Raw genomic sequence first — 14563 nt, 5'->3', positions numbered from 1 at the left:
TATTAATCCATAATGTCGTTACCAGAATAAGTGCAACCATTTGGGTGAGTTTTTGTCTGGTAAGTTTCGCCAATGTGTCAAACAAAAATTTCGGATTATTCTTATGTTTAACAATAATCTTGGAAAAAACGAAGCTTTAGCTGAGGCAAGAGCTACTTTATATTTCAGCAAACTGTCACACCAGGCCAGTCGGAAAACCTCCAGCTCATTGTGCGCCATTTTCGTTCAAGTTTTCTGCAACTTTGTTTGAGTAACCTAGTTTCTTCAGTAAACCAAGGTGTATTCTTCTTGGGTCGGAATTTATGCCTTAGGGGCGCCACAGAATCAAGAACATTAACCAAAGCAGTATTGAAGTTGTTTTTAAGTGAGTCAACAGACCCAGTGTACGAAGGGAAGGCTGCAGTTACCGTAGGTAATAATTCTTTTAAGGCTACTACCGTTTTAGGGCTGATATTGCGACTGCTAAAGCCTAAATTTTCCTTATCACAGTAAACATTTAACAGCACCTCACACTTAACAAGATAGTGATCAGAGATGGCATTAGGATACGGGAACACTGTAACATTTGAGACTACTACGCCACGGGTCAGGATGAGATCTAGAGTGTTCCCATCTTTATGAGTGGGCACATCAACTATTTGATTGAAACCAAATGTATCAATCAGTGACTTTAATGCAACTGCAAGTGAATTTGATGGGGAGTTTATGTGAACATTAAAATCACCAATAATTACAACATTGTCCGCATAAGTTACTAAGTCTGTTAACAGTTCCGTAAATTCTTCCAAAAAATTTGAGTATGGTCCAGGTGGGCGATACACAACAACTAAATAAATTGGTGTTGACATTAAGGACCTCAAAACAAGTGCTTCAAACGTTTTAAAACTAGTAGGGGTATTAGGAGTAAATTTCCACTTATCTTCCGATATAAGAGCCACACCTCCACCTTTTTTGCATGGTCGTGCCAAGTGCGAATTCACAAAGTTAGGGGGAGAAGCTTCATTTAACACTACAAACTCATTTGGTTTTAACCAGGTCTCACAAAGGCCAATAAGGTTAAGATTGTGTTCATTAATAAGGTCATTGACAAGTAAAGCCTTGGAGGCTAGTGATCTAATATTCAGAAGGCCAAGCTTCAGCACTGTGGACCGAGCTGAAACCTTTCGCGAGTTTCGAACCTTAATGGCAACCTTAGTGGTAACCTCCACAGGATTATACTGCCGGTCCCGGCTCTTGTGCCTTGCATGACGGCAGATGCGGCCCGAATTCCATACCACAGGAATATTGTTGACAGGTGGAGTAGCAGGTTAACTATTGGTAGAAAATAATGTTATTTCTTCTCCCTCCTCACCTAACAAGGGAGAAACGGAGGTAAGAAGCACAGAAGAAGACGCTATAGAAGAGTACAGATAAGGGTGTATGGTGCAGTCAATAGAACGCTCTTAACTACAAAAACTATGTGAATTGCATGAATCTAGCATAGCGCTAGTTAGCTCTAGCGTTACAGACTCCTCACCTGTTACCTGGCCTACACTAGTGTACCCTGTCATGGAAGGCTTAAACAGTAATCTATATTTTTAGAAAGAGTGAGAGCACCTTCCCAGTTAGGGTGAAGGCCGTCTCTCCTCAGCAGGTCAGGTCGGCCCCAGAAAGCAGGCCAGTTATCCACAAACCTAAATCCCTTCTGATTGCAAAAACTTGCCAGCCACCGGTTTAGCAAGATAAGTCTGCTAAACCTCTCATCATTGCCTCTCGCAGGCAAGTGGCCAGAGACAATTACTCAATCCCGACTCATCTTTCTGGCGAGATTACAGGTCCTAGCAATATTTTTCTTTGTAATCTCAGTTTGTCTCATTCTAGTATCATTAGAGCCGACGTGAATGATTATATCGGTGTAGCTAGCCCTGTCCTGGTGTCTAGATTTGCTCGTCAGCTCCCTCAAATTAGCCTCAATGTCGGGTGCTCTGGCCCCAGAAATACACATAACCGTGGCTGGGGTGCTAAGCTTTATGTTACGGGTGATGGAGTCACCTATAACTAGGGTGCGGGAGCCAGTAGACCGGGGTGGAGTGGGACTAGATAAAGGGCTGAACTTTTTATGCGTCTGAATTGGCTCAACACAATTAGCATGCCGTTTAGGGCTCGTGTAACCGGACTAGCAGGTTCGCTACAACCCACGCTAGCAGTGGTGTCCGAGGCACCTAACATTTTCCGTTTAAACTGCTCTCGCTCACGGACACGTCCCTCTAGAAGGGCTACTTGCCTACGGACACGGGAGCAACCTTTACAGCAACCCATACTCACTTGTAAGCGTTGGATGCCAAAGAGCGTCTTAGCAGCCGTGGGAGGGGATGCCTTTCAACAACGATCGGCAGCAGCTTTCGACTGTAAAACAATTGTGCGCGGCACTTACCTTGCGCCAATCGTCTGAGATACTTACCCGAAACTTTTCAACTGTTCAAGATAAAAAGTCTCAATCCAGAATTCTGCTATAGTAGGAATCTGAAACAATCTTGTAGTCGCGACGACGTGAGCAACACAAAATTCCCGCCACTCGATAACCCGGAACCGGTGTGTGTGTGTGTGTGTGTGTGTTTGCCAATATTTTTAGTTTCTGAAATAAGATTTTATTTATGAATGGTATGGTAGATGTCCATATCACTTCTTTTTTCAATTGTAATTCATTGTTGAGGAAGAATGGTTTAGGTCATGGATGTCTACAGGCCTTTCCACATGTTGCTCACATTCATTTTTTAGTTTGTTGATGAACAAGAATAGTGGAAGATAAAATTGTTCAGTTTTACGATTTTAATGTATATCCATGTTGTATATTTGGACTGGTGTAAAACGACAGCTCTGTTGGATATAAAAAAATTATTGTGCGAGTCATTAATCTTGGCGTGGCACACTGATTTACAAGGAAATTTGAAAGTGACACTCCACACCGAAAAGGTTGCTGACCCCTGTTGCAGGGAAACTACTCTTACAGGGACCGACCTAGTAAATGAATGGCATGTAAAGGGTTGGGGATCGTTTTGGAGGCTCACGATTAAAATAGAATGATGATTCGGGCATGTTAAATTCGTTTATAAAATGGTTACTCCGTGTCTGTTTTTTCCTCAATATTTTCCACTTCACTAAGATTTCATCCATTGTAGTGTTTATCCAAAAAGTCAAAACAAATATTGAATACATTTTGACAAAAAAATATTAATCTATCCATCTACCCTGGTCATATCCCTCAAGAGGGGTGACCGACAGCAAGACAAAACACATACACAAAAACAAATAAAAGAAAAAAAGGAAAAGGTATCAAAATACACACAAAAAAGACAAAAAAGTCTGACTATGGCCAACCCAAATGCCCAAAGACCAAAACAAGTTAAGCACCTCAGCACCCAAGTTTGTCATGCTTTTGTCCCTCCAGATGAAATGGAACACAAGAAAGCGGCCATGTCACTCAGGTCGGGGTGACACAACACACTCTTCTGTTCAACAGCAGGGCCCGACAGCTTTCACTGGTTTACCCCTGCCACATCATACCTGTGCCCTGCCCATCCCTTAGAACACGCCCAAACATCTCACTTTCCTTTCACAACACCTCTTCACTCATTCCTATCACCGACAAGAGCTCTCGCCTCCATTACATTTAGACCTTTCCGCCAGTGCACTCATAACACCATCCATCCACGTCAATCACGGCCTTCCTCTTGCTCTATAGATCCTCTTTAACGATCGCTCCTCATCCATCCTCTCCATGTATCCAAACCAACAGTACAGAGTACTTTCTTATCCACAGGCTTGCTCAGTTCCACGACTACTCCAGTTCTGTCTCTCACAATTTCATTTCTAAATCTATCCAATCTTGTCACTCCTAACATACTCCTCAAACACTTCATCTCAAAAACATTTAATTTCCATCTCAAATCAAAGGGTATTCAAAGGGTATTATCTCAAATCTGCATTCACACACCAAGTCTCTGCACTATACAACACCGCCGGCACAATCACACTCTCATACAGTCCTCTCTTAAGATCCATACTCGTACTCTTGTTACTCATCACTCTCCTAAGAGCACCGAAAACATTGCTTCCTTGATTCACTCTGTGTAATACCTCGTTGAATGAAAAAATATTTAACTACGTGCAAACTGGGAATTGACAAAAATATTTCACACAGAGGCATACACGTGTGCCATCGTGTTGCCTTAAACAGCGTGTTTGTGACTTCTTACTGTCCTCGGTCAAAAATGACCCACCACTGCGTAAAAATGTATAAAATAATAAATGATATATATATTTTTGATTTTAAATTTTATTCCTTTTCCTAGATTGATCCCCAACATTACAAAAATAATGTTTGCATACGCATTTTCATGTTAGCTGTACAAAAAGTACAATTTGAACCTTTAAAATGAGGAGAACACGATGGTTATTTTAAATGACATTGAGATTTGGGTTACCTCAAATGTTCATTGGTTGATAACTGGTTGTCCGCAAATACAGTTATAGTGGTTGACTTGCTTAGGAAGTGGCACCTGCTTTTGGAGACATCCAGTGGACATCAAGTACTGCAGGTCATTGTTTGACGTAATAAGGCTCATTTCGCTCTTGTGCTTCTCTTGGCTCTGGTGGATCCGGCCCGTGGGTGCTATTTTTGACACCTCTGCTTTAAACTATGAAGCAGCAAGATGCATTCAAATGCAGTCAGATATTTCAGACTCCCCAAAAAAAGTCCATCAACATGCTTATTTCTCTTTCATTACACCGCCAGCTGATAGCAGCGTATTCAGCACCCCCTCATCCTGCCGTACCCACGCCAGCCACGGCCCCTGCCGGGCCCCCAGAAGCCGACTCCACCTATGAAGCCGCGTCACCGCGTCTGGACTTCAAAGACTCGGACATGAAAAGGCTCTCGATGGAGATCGAGCGTGAAAGGTCACTCATACGGTGCTCTCCTCTCGTTTATTGTCTGTTTTTTGACTGTGTGTGCTTGTGTATATTAGGCTTGAGTACATGGAGAAGAGCAAACATCTTCAGGATCAGTTAAAGGAGCTGAAGTCTGAAATAGAGTCCCTGAAGCTGGAAGAGCAGCAGCAACAGCATCTTCACCGTCAGTATCCTCATCCTCCCCCGCAGGCTTCTGCCATGTACCATGTACCGCTGCAGGAAGCCAGGCCTTACGTCCCAGAACCGCTCTACATTCCACATGCAAACGTAAGAATGTGTTGCCAAATATATGGATACTTTTTTATATTGTCTACTAAAACAACAAGCTTTTTTTAAAAAAAAATCTCAATCCACCTGAAAAGCTGTGATAAATATCATAAGCTGGTGAAACTTGACAACTAATCCTGCCACTATCGACTACTCTAATACTCAAAACGTTTTTATTGAAATAACTTGAATATTTTTTTATCAAACATTCTCTAGATTCGTACAAAATAAATAAAAATGCCCTGTAGGCTTTCTCAAATAGGGCTGCAACTCGTAGTGGACAAAAATCAAATAGAAATAGTTTATGAATTTATTGTTGACAGACACGGTTTTCCATCTGAGAGGGGGATCTCTACATTAACATAATCTCTGCTCATGCATAATAGCCAATAGCGTCTCTGCCTGAAGCAGTATCATAAACCTACAAAAATGTCAGCATCGACATCAACATTGTGCCAAAACTTCTAAATTTTGGAAGCCTGGATACACTAAATAAAAAGACGACTTGCAATGTTTGCAAGGCAGACCTGGCCTTTCATGGTGGTAGATCTGTGACACACAAACGTTTAAAGAGCACGTCAGACAGTTAAAACACAACGAAGTCTGACTCAGCTTTGGTAAGATTTGGGTGACATTCAAGCGAACATGGTTTTGATGACTTGTATCGTACATTTTATACATGTATATTTCGCTGTAAAATACCACCAGACTGTGCATATTTGAAATTAAATGCATGCTGTCTGAAGAACAAACAAACGTCAGTTGTTAAAATGTCAAATGTTAGTTGTTCAAACTGTTTGGTTTGTGGTTGACCACTTGATGTACTTCACAAAACAGAGATCGTATTTGTTTTATTTACTGTTCTACTTCTGCTAATGTGCCACTTTTTGGTTTACAGGGATAAAAAAAATGTTAACTTGATCTTAATGTGTAATATTTTGCCTGTCCCTAAAAATGGACTGATAGGTTGGTCTCCAGACCCAAGAACTAGGCCAAATTTTTAAGGCAGTACGGCCCGCAACTCCAAAGGTTTGCCCATGCCCGAGCTACGAAATACCACCTTATGTTTTTACAGATTTAATTAGAAAAAGAAAAAGACAAAACAATATCTTGAAGATGAGTTGCACAACCCATTAGTCTAGTGGTCAATTATTTCACACTTTATCTTTAACTTTCATATTTCGGCAGGGGCCTCAAACTATCATTTTGAGGACTGCAATTGGCCCCCCAGGCCACAAAGGTGATACTCTTATTTAAAGTCTGAAGGTCTTTAGTAATGAATGAGTTTAAACAAAGTGAGGCCTTCATCCCAGAGAAGAAAATACACGCATGTTAATTGTAATTGGACTCCAAATAGCTGATGCCAACTACCATTTTCTCCCACTTAGAGAAACGCGGCCTTCGCAACCCAAATGGCTTTCTTGGAGGAAGTCTGAAGAGACAGAGCGGCCACGCGCCTTACCTGAGTCACATGAATTGCGGGAACCCAGAAAAAGACTGTTTGCATTTTCTATATCGTCACAAGGTGGCTTTTGGTTTGTTCGATCACGTTTGACTTCTTGCTGACTTTTTGTTGGACTTGGGTTCAAGTCTTGATGATTTTTTTTTTTTCACATGGTTCAAATGTTTGATCGACAGGTGCCTTTTGTTTACACGATACTTCAACAAAAGGGTTCTTCCGATCAAGCATTTGTAAATCTGATCCAATTGTGTGTCTTTCATCTGATTAGTATTGGGCAAAAATTTGTACAAAGCAAAAAGCTGAATGCTCATCATGGCTATAGTTGCTACTTTATTTTGTTATTATATTTTTTTAAACCTTGACAATTTTCAACTCTCCCAAGAAAGAGCTTCAGAAAACAAACTATGAACTCAAGTTTAAATATACATTTTTAAATTTAAAAAAAGGTTAGTTTTAAAAGGTAATTTTTAAGTGTTTGTAGAAACATTTGTAGTAACTTGTCGAATAGATATAAAACTGTAGAACAACAATTACCTAACAGGAAACACATCTATATGTATTCATTATGAAATTGAAAAAAATGAAAACATTTGTGGGACTCGGCTTACAAAAAGGGTGACCGGGACATCCTTACTCCTCAAACTTCACTTCCCCACCTTATTTTGCTTTGCATCAAATAACTTTGATATTTATTTTTGTTTTTTATTTCACTACCACCACCTTTGTTGTTATTTGATGACAGGTGTTTCCACCATTGAGTTTGTTTTCAGTGATTTTTTTTATACTGTGTGCAACATTTCAATAGAATTTGCTAGAAAGGGCTACCTGCCTATTTGTTCTTTGCTGCTTTATACAACGTGCATGTGATCTTTTTCTGTTTACCCCCGTATAGTTATTGTTCAAACCTTTTTATATCTGAAAAAAATAAGGCTGGCATCAGGTGGATTATTTGTAAGAAGACCCCTAAAACAGGGTTTTAGGTCAAGCTTTAGGGATTAAAGCCAGTAGAACCAAATAGCAGTGTAAAATGGCTGAATTGCAAATACTTTTGAGTGCTGATCATGGCCAGCCAGCACGACAAACCAATAAATGCCACAAAATCCCTCTAGTGTCCCTAGAAATGATCAGTGTTACTGTGGCTGCTAGAGAGCCTTGCTCACGTAAGCGTTTTTCCATCAACAGAATAACTAAAAACCTGACACCTTTTTGTGAGTTCACAGATCCTTTAATGATGATCTCTCTTGAGAAATGTAATAGTATTTTAATAAAAGCAAGAACAATTATCCTCAAGATATCATTAAAAAACACAAATAATAATAATAATAATAATAATTTCCTTGTATTGTCATTCTGTGTAACAATGTACACAGAACGAAATGTCGATTGCATCTGACCCGATGCAGCCGCAGCCAAGAGAGGGCGCCGCCGACCACTTTTTAAGTCTTAGGAATGACTCGGCCGGGGCGCGAACCCGAACCTCCCAGTCTCAAAGCGGGCGCCTTACCAACTGAGTTATATTATTTCGATTTTTTTGTTTTTACAGAAAAGGAAAAAAGTAAATACAGGGTGTCCCAAAAATACATACAGATTTTACAAGATTTAAAGACTGAACCCATTGAACCACGTCTAGGTGACCAGACTTGACTTTGAAGAAATGAAATGTATTCTAAAATGCCACTGGAAGTATGAAAAAAGAGTAGAAGCGCAAACACGATTTAGAATAGTTGAACATAGGACAACCAACACGAGTTACCATCACTCAAATTAGAGATAAATTTGAAGCCGATGGAACTGTTAAGGATGCCCATAAAAAGGGTTCCGGAAGACCACATACTTTGACAAGACTCCAAAAAGAAGAAAGATTGCTAGAAATGTTTCAACAAATTCTAAGAAAGTCTTTGCGGCAATCTAGTCGAGTCGTTTTGTGAGATTTTGCAGAGAATTAACAGGCTAGTTGAGGTGCTGTGTTCAATCTAGATCTTTGCTTTTAACTTTGAGGTTAAAATCAAGGATCACTACCAGTGGAAGATACAGCAACGGAGGAAACCGAATTTCTGTATTTCAAGCCAATGAGGGTGGAGATTGGTCAACTACAGCTCATGTATCATAAAACATAAATTTGATCGTAAACTAACTAGAATGATGCTAGTTGCTTAGATCAGAGGTCGGGAACCTATGGCTCATGAGCCAGATGGAACTGTTCAGGATGCCCATAAAAAGGGTTCCGGAAGACCACATACTTTGACAATACTCCAAAAAGAAGAAAGATTGCTAGAAATGTTTCAACAAATTCTAAGAAAGTCTTTGCGGCAATTTAGTCGAGTCTTTTTGTGAGATTTTGCAGAGAATTAACAGGCTAGTTGAGGTGCTGTGTTCAATCTAGATCTTTGCTTTTAACTTTTAGGTTAAAATCAAGGATCACTACCAGTGGAAGATACAGCAACGGAGGAAACCGAATTTCTGTATTTCAAGCCAATGAGGGTGGAGATTGGTCAACTACAGCTCATGTATCATAATACATAAATTTGATCGTAAACTAACTAGAATGATGCTAGTTGCTTAGATCAGAGGTCGGGAACCTATGGCTCATGAGCCATATGTGGCTCCTTTCATGAGTACAAATGGCTCAGAGGTAAAATTGTGCTCGTGCAAATCTATAAAATTGCATTCTAATTTGGATGGGTGGTTTGTCAAGTCTAGTGGGCGCATAGCTGCCACAGCTCTAATAGATTTGTGGTCAGGTCCAGTGTATAAAGAGCCTATTCCACGCTGCAGTTTACAGTCTAGGTGTCACACCAACAGAACCTGTTTTGTCTGTACGTCACTAAGGAATCTTTTGTATGGAACCTCATTAAACAATTGAGGTTCACTGTTTAGACACTGTAAGATGAAAACTCGCACAAAAACTGTTAACAGCCAGAATCAAAAGCCAAGCACACAGAGCAATTTGATTGGGTGACTGATAGGGGTGGGCGGAGCTCTGCCCACAGTGCACTTTTCTGCCCACCGTCTGCACCAATGGAAAATACATCAATATCCTCGTTTGCAGTATTTTGTCACTTTTTTTTTCAAAAGAACTCTGATTGCACCTTATTTTGAAAATATTATTTATGAAAAGAATGAACGTCAAAATGAGACTCTAGAATCATAAGTAATTGTCGGAGGGAGACAAGTTTGAAGGGATTCGTTGGTATAGGACACAGGCTTTGGCATTATTCTTTTTTCATAAATGTAACATCTAATGCCACATAGCGAAATTAAATGCGGTGAAAATGTTGAATTTTGTCTGGAGAGTGGGTTTGGCTGACTTCCTGAAATTGGTCCTGAAACGTAGGGTATGGCTCCCCCCCAAAAAAAACATAAAAATATTTTGCTACTATGGCTCTTTGGGTCAAAAAGGTTCCAGACGCCGGGGTTAGATTGATTTTGGCTCCATCGGTTGCAGGTTTGCCAATTCTAATTATAGTTCTTGTTTTCGTCTTTTGGTTTTATTTCATCTACCCTTCAGAAAAAACAAACTTCTCTCTCTGGCAAGGGAACAGATGAGTGACCCTATATATACTATATTACCCTTATAAAAGCTTATATCCATATTATTGCTCTGATGGCCTTTTGACAAGCATCTTAATTGGCACAGCACCTGGCTATACTTGGCTATAAAACAACAGTTGCAATTATACAGAGTTTGATTAAATGAGTATACAGTATAGCAGGGGTCAGGAACCTAAGGCTCGCGAGCCATATATGGCCATATATGGCTCTTCATTGACGTCATTGATATATATTGCATCATGAGGAGCAGGCTATCGCCCTTCCAAAGCCAAGACTTAACTGATTTACCAATAGTTTAGTGCGGCATATATACTGGACTGTCTCAGAAAATTAGAATATTGTGATAAAGTTCTTTATTTTCTGTAATGCAATTAAAAAAAACAAAAATGTCATACATTCTGGATTCATTACACATCAACTGAACTATTTCAAGCCTTTTATTATTTGAATATTGCTGATTTTGGCTTACAGCTGAAAAAAACTCAAAAATCCTATCTCAAAATATTAGAATACTTCCTCAGACCAAGTAAAAAAATAATTTTATAACAGCAAAACTAAATCAAACATTTGAAAATGTCCATTGATGCACTCAGTACTTGGTTGGGAATCCTTTTGCACGGATTACTGCATCAATCCGGCGTGGCATGGAGGCAATCAGCCTGTGGCATTGCTGAGGTGTTATTGATGCCCAGGATGCTTCGATAGCGGCCTTCAGCTCATTTGCATTTGTAGGTCTGGTGTCTTTCATCTTCTTTAACTATACCCCACAAATTCTCAATGGGGTTCAGGTCAGGGGAATTAGCAGGCCAATCAAGGACAGTGATGCCATGGTCAGTGCACCAGTTACTGGTGGTTTTGGCGCTGTGGGCAGGTGCCAGATCATGCTGGAAAATGAAATCCTCATCTCCATAGAGCTTTTCAGCAGATGGAAGCATGTAGTGCTCTAAAATCTCTTGGTACACAGTTGCATTTACTCTGGACTTGATGAAACACAGTGGACCAACACCAGCAGCTGACATGGCTCCCCAAACCATTGCTGACTGTGGGAACTTCACACTGGATTTCAAGCAACTTGGATTTTGCTCCTCTCCAGCCTTTCTCCAGACTCTGGCGCCTTGACTTCCAAATGAAATGCAAAACTTGCTTTCGTCTGAAAAGAGGACTTTGGACCACTCTGCAACTGTCCAGTGCTTCTTCTCCATAGCCCAAGTCAGACGCTTCTTCCGTTGTCTTGAGTTCAGAAGTGGCTTGACCATGGGAATACGGCTATTGTAGCCCATTTCCCGGACACGTCTGTGAACTGTGGCTTTTGATACCTGGACTCCAGCTTCAGCCCACTGTCTTTGAAGCTCCCCCAAATTCTGGAAGCGGCTCTTCTTCACAATTTTGTTAAGGCTGCGGTCATCTCTCTTGGTTGTGCAGCGTTTCCGGCCACATTTTTCCCTTCCAACAGACTTTTTGTGGATATGCTTTGAAACTGCACTCTGTGAACAGCCTGCTCTTTGAGAAATTTCTTTTTGTGTCTTACCCTCCTGATGGAGGGTATCAATGATGGTCCTCTGGACACCAGTCTTCCCCATACTTGTGATTTAGTTTACTGAACCAAGCTGAGTGTTTTTAAGGCTCAGGAAACCATCGCAAGGTGTTTCGAGTTAATTAGATGATTCAGGTGATTAGTTGAATAGCCTACTTGTATACTTTTTCATGATATTCTAATATTTTGAGATAGGATTTTTGAGTTTTCTTAAGCTGTAAGCCAAATTCAGCAATATTAAAATAATAAAAGGCTTGAAATAGTTCAGTTGATGTGTAATGAATCCAGAATGTATGACATTTTTGTTTTTTTAATTGCATTACAGAAAATAAAGAACTTTATCACAATATTCTAATTTTCTGAGACAGTCCAGTAGGTTACCATTTTAACTACAGTCTACAGTCAAGTGTCACACCAACAGACCTCTTTGTGACTGTAAACTGCTAAACTATCATTTTTTTGGAAACTCCATAAGCAATCTATGTTCATTGTTGAGACACTTTATGAAAAGAAGCACCCGAACAAACTTTAACCCAAAACGTTTTACCAAGAATCTCTAGCAAAGGACCTAGAGCAATTTGATTGGGTGAGCAGCAGGAATGGACCGTCTTCACTGAAGGTAAGTACAATGGTATCCTCATTTTTTTACAAAATAACTTTGTTGCACCTTGTTTTTAAAACCATTTTTTAAGGACAAAAATGACAGTCAAAATTAGCCTCAACTCTCTTAAGTAACTAGCTCGGTAGCCTAGATGGAAGGGTGCCCGCTCCGAAACTGGGAGGTCGCTGGTTAAAGCCTCGGCCGAGTCATACCTAAAACTTACGACATTGGTACTCATTGCCTCCCTGCTTGGCGCTCGGCATTAAGGGTTGGAACTGCGGGGTTTGACTCCCAACACAGCGATTGGGTCTGTTTGGCTGCGGCTACATCGATTTGCTACAGTTTAACTGTACGGGTCAGGTGTATCGACATTTTGTTCTGTGTGCATGGTTACAAAGAATGACAATAAAAGTAAATTCTCTTCTATTCTATTCCAACTGCGGAAGGGTGGCAAATTTTAAGCGCTATGTTTATATGGGACACAGCCTCTGGCATTACTCGTATATCAGTTAAATAAAATTCGCTGAATAATTAGCTTCTGTCTGGAGAGCGGGTTTGGCGGTTTTGTTGAATTTTATCTCGAGATGGTGTGTCTCTCTCTCAAAAAAAAGTATCAAAATATTTTTGCTTTCATGGCTCTTTGGCCAAATTTGACCATGAAAAAGGTGTACAAAACCTACCATTTCAACCCGTGGTGCCTTGGGCAAGGCAAGCATCTCCCTCCTCAACATTCCGGCCATGTCCCACTTGGAATATTATTGCCTGTCGACCGTTCAAAGGTCTTAACGTATCAAAACTTTCTAACGCAAAGTCGCGAAAAACTGCTGGAGGCCAGTTGCGAGTTGCCAATGAGGTAAAGTATCATTTTGGGGGCAACTGCTGCCTGAGGAGACGCAAGATATGAAAATTTCCACCAGAAGACATGTTGTTAGATGGGCTCATCTTTCACCTTGCTTCTGCAAAGACCTTGAAAGTGGATTCCTCATTTTTCTTGTGAAGAACCCATTAAAGTGATTCTCAAATGTTGCTGCGTAAAGGCACTTGAAGGACTGTTTGCATTCCGTAAAGGGATGGTGTGTATTATTTGGCGACTACAAGCAATAAGAAAAATATTCTTTCATTAAAATAAAAATATAAATTTACACAGTAATCCCTCTTTGTGTCTTCGTTTACTTTTCGAAGTTTTGCAACTTGATGGATTTTTATCGTGTATTATGTTGTGGATTCTGATTGGCTAAACCATGGGTGTCAAACTATTTGAGTTTGAGGGCCACATGCTAGGAAAAAAAATCACTGGTACCAGTGTTGTGGAAAATAGACTTGCATTTGTATTTGCATACATTTAGAAAGAAATGTAGAAAGACTTGCTTACAGTGTGACAGAATGTTGACATCATTTCGGGAAGGTCCTTGGGACCTTCAAGGACTCTCTGAGCAAACTGAGGCGAACAATATGTTCTAATAAGGTTACGACAGCATCTTCCTTGTTGTTACTGAGGACTAGGGCCGCCTTTTGGGTTGTACTCAAACTGAAGCTATAAAAGCGTTGTTATGTCTGGAGTTCTCTGAGTTCTTTGGGATGACGAAATAAAGAGCTCCCCCTCATGGCAAGCCTCCGTGTACTTGTACTTACGTGTAAATCACGTAAGAGAAGACTTAAAAGATTATCGAACCTGCATTTTCCCCTACACCAGACTAGTAGATGAAAAAGAGACCGCAAAAAGAGAAAGAACAAGACTGAGATAGAGAAAGCGAAAGAAAAAGGAAAGTGAAATAAAGACGAAAAAGGAAAGAGAAATAAAGACAAAGAGACAGAAAGGAAGAAATAAAGAGAAAAAGAAACTAAGAACTTGAGTGAGCAAAGGAGGGGGAAAATAGTTAGAAAAAACAAAGCTATATTGCCTGGCTTTGTCAACATCAAGTGGACACATTTCAAACTGCAGCTCATTTTTTTCTTGTACTTCTGTCAGTGTTGTCTCACAGTTAGGATTAAAACCCTTGGCAGACCTGATCTGGTCCACAGGCTGCATGTTTTGGCATCTGTGGGCTAAACCAATGGTTCCCAAACCTTTGCAGGCTGGGGAGTTCCTAGCGCCCCCACTTACTTCTCAAGTACATTTTCTGTGTTAATTTTGCTTTTGTTAACACTCAACCATATTGGAATACTAAACCTAGAGAAAACAGCACCATCTTCTGGC

The 14563-nt window shown here is 40.3% G+C and overlaps 1 protein-coding gene across 3 annotated transcripts in view; it reads left to right on the top strand.

The window, feature by feature from the left end:
* Positions 1-7694, top strand: part of nf2b (NF2, moesin-ezrin-radixin like (MERLIN) tumor suppressor b) — a 50288-nt gene extending 42594 nt beyond the window's left edge. For all 3 annotated transcript variants that reach the window (XM_088321262.1, XM_088321263.1, XM_088321264.1), the window contains exons 14-16: positions 4775-4938; positions 5007-5217; positions 6606-7694. In XM_088321262.1, coding sequence (XP_088177388.1) covers positions 4775-4938; positions 5007-5217; positions 6606-6653 — 423 coding nt within the window. In that variant the 3' untranslated portion in view covers positions 6654-7694. The remainder of the gene's footprint in view (positions 1-4774; positions 4939-5006; positions 5218-6605) is intronic.
* The last annotated feature ends 6869 nt before the right edge of the window (positions 7695-14563 follow it).

Source organism: Urocampus carinirostris, chromosome 17 (assembly GCF_059441175.1).
Source record: "Urocampus carinirostris isolate Australia breed hairy pipefish chromosome 17, RoL_Ucar_1.0, whole genome shotgun sequence".
Lineage (NCBI taxonomy): Eukaryota > Metazoa > Chordata > Actinopteri > Syngnathiformes > Syngnathidae > Urocampus > Urocampus carinirostris.
Note: the sequence above shows the minus strand (reverse complement) of the source record. Positions and strands in the feature narration are given on the sequence as shown.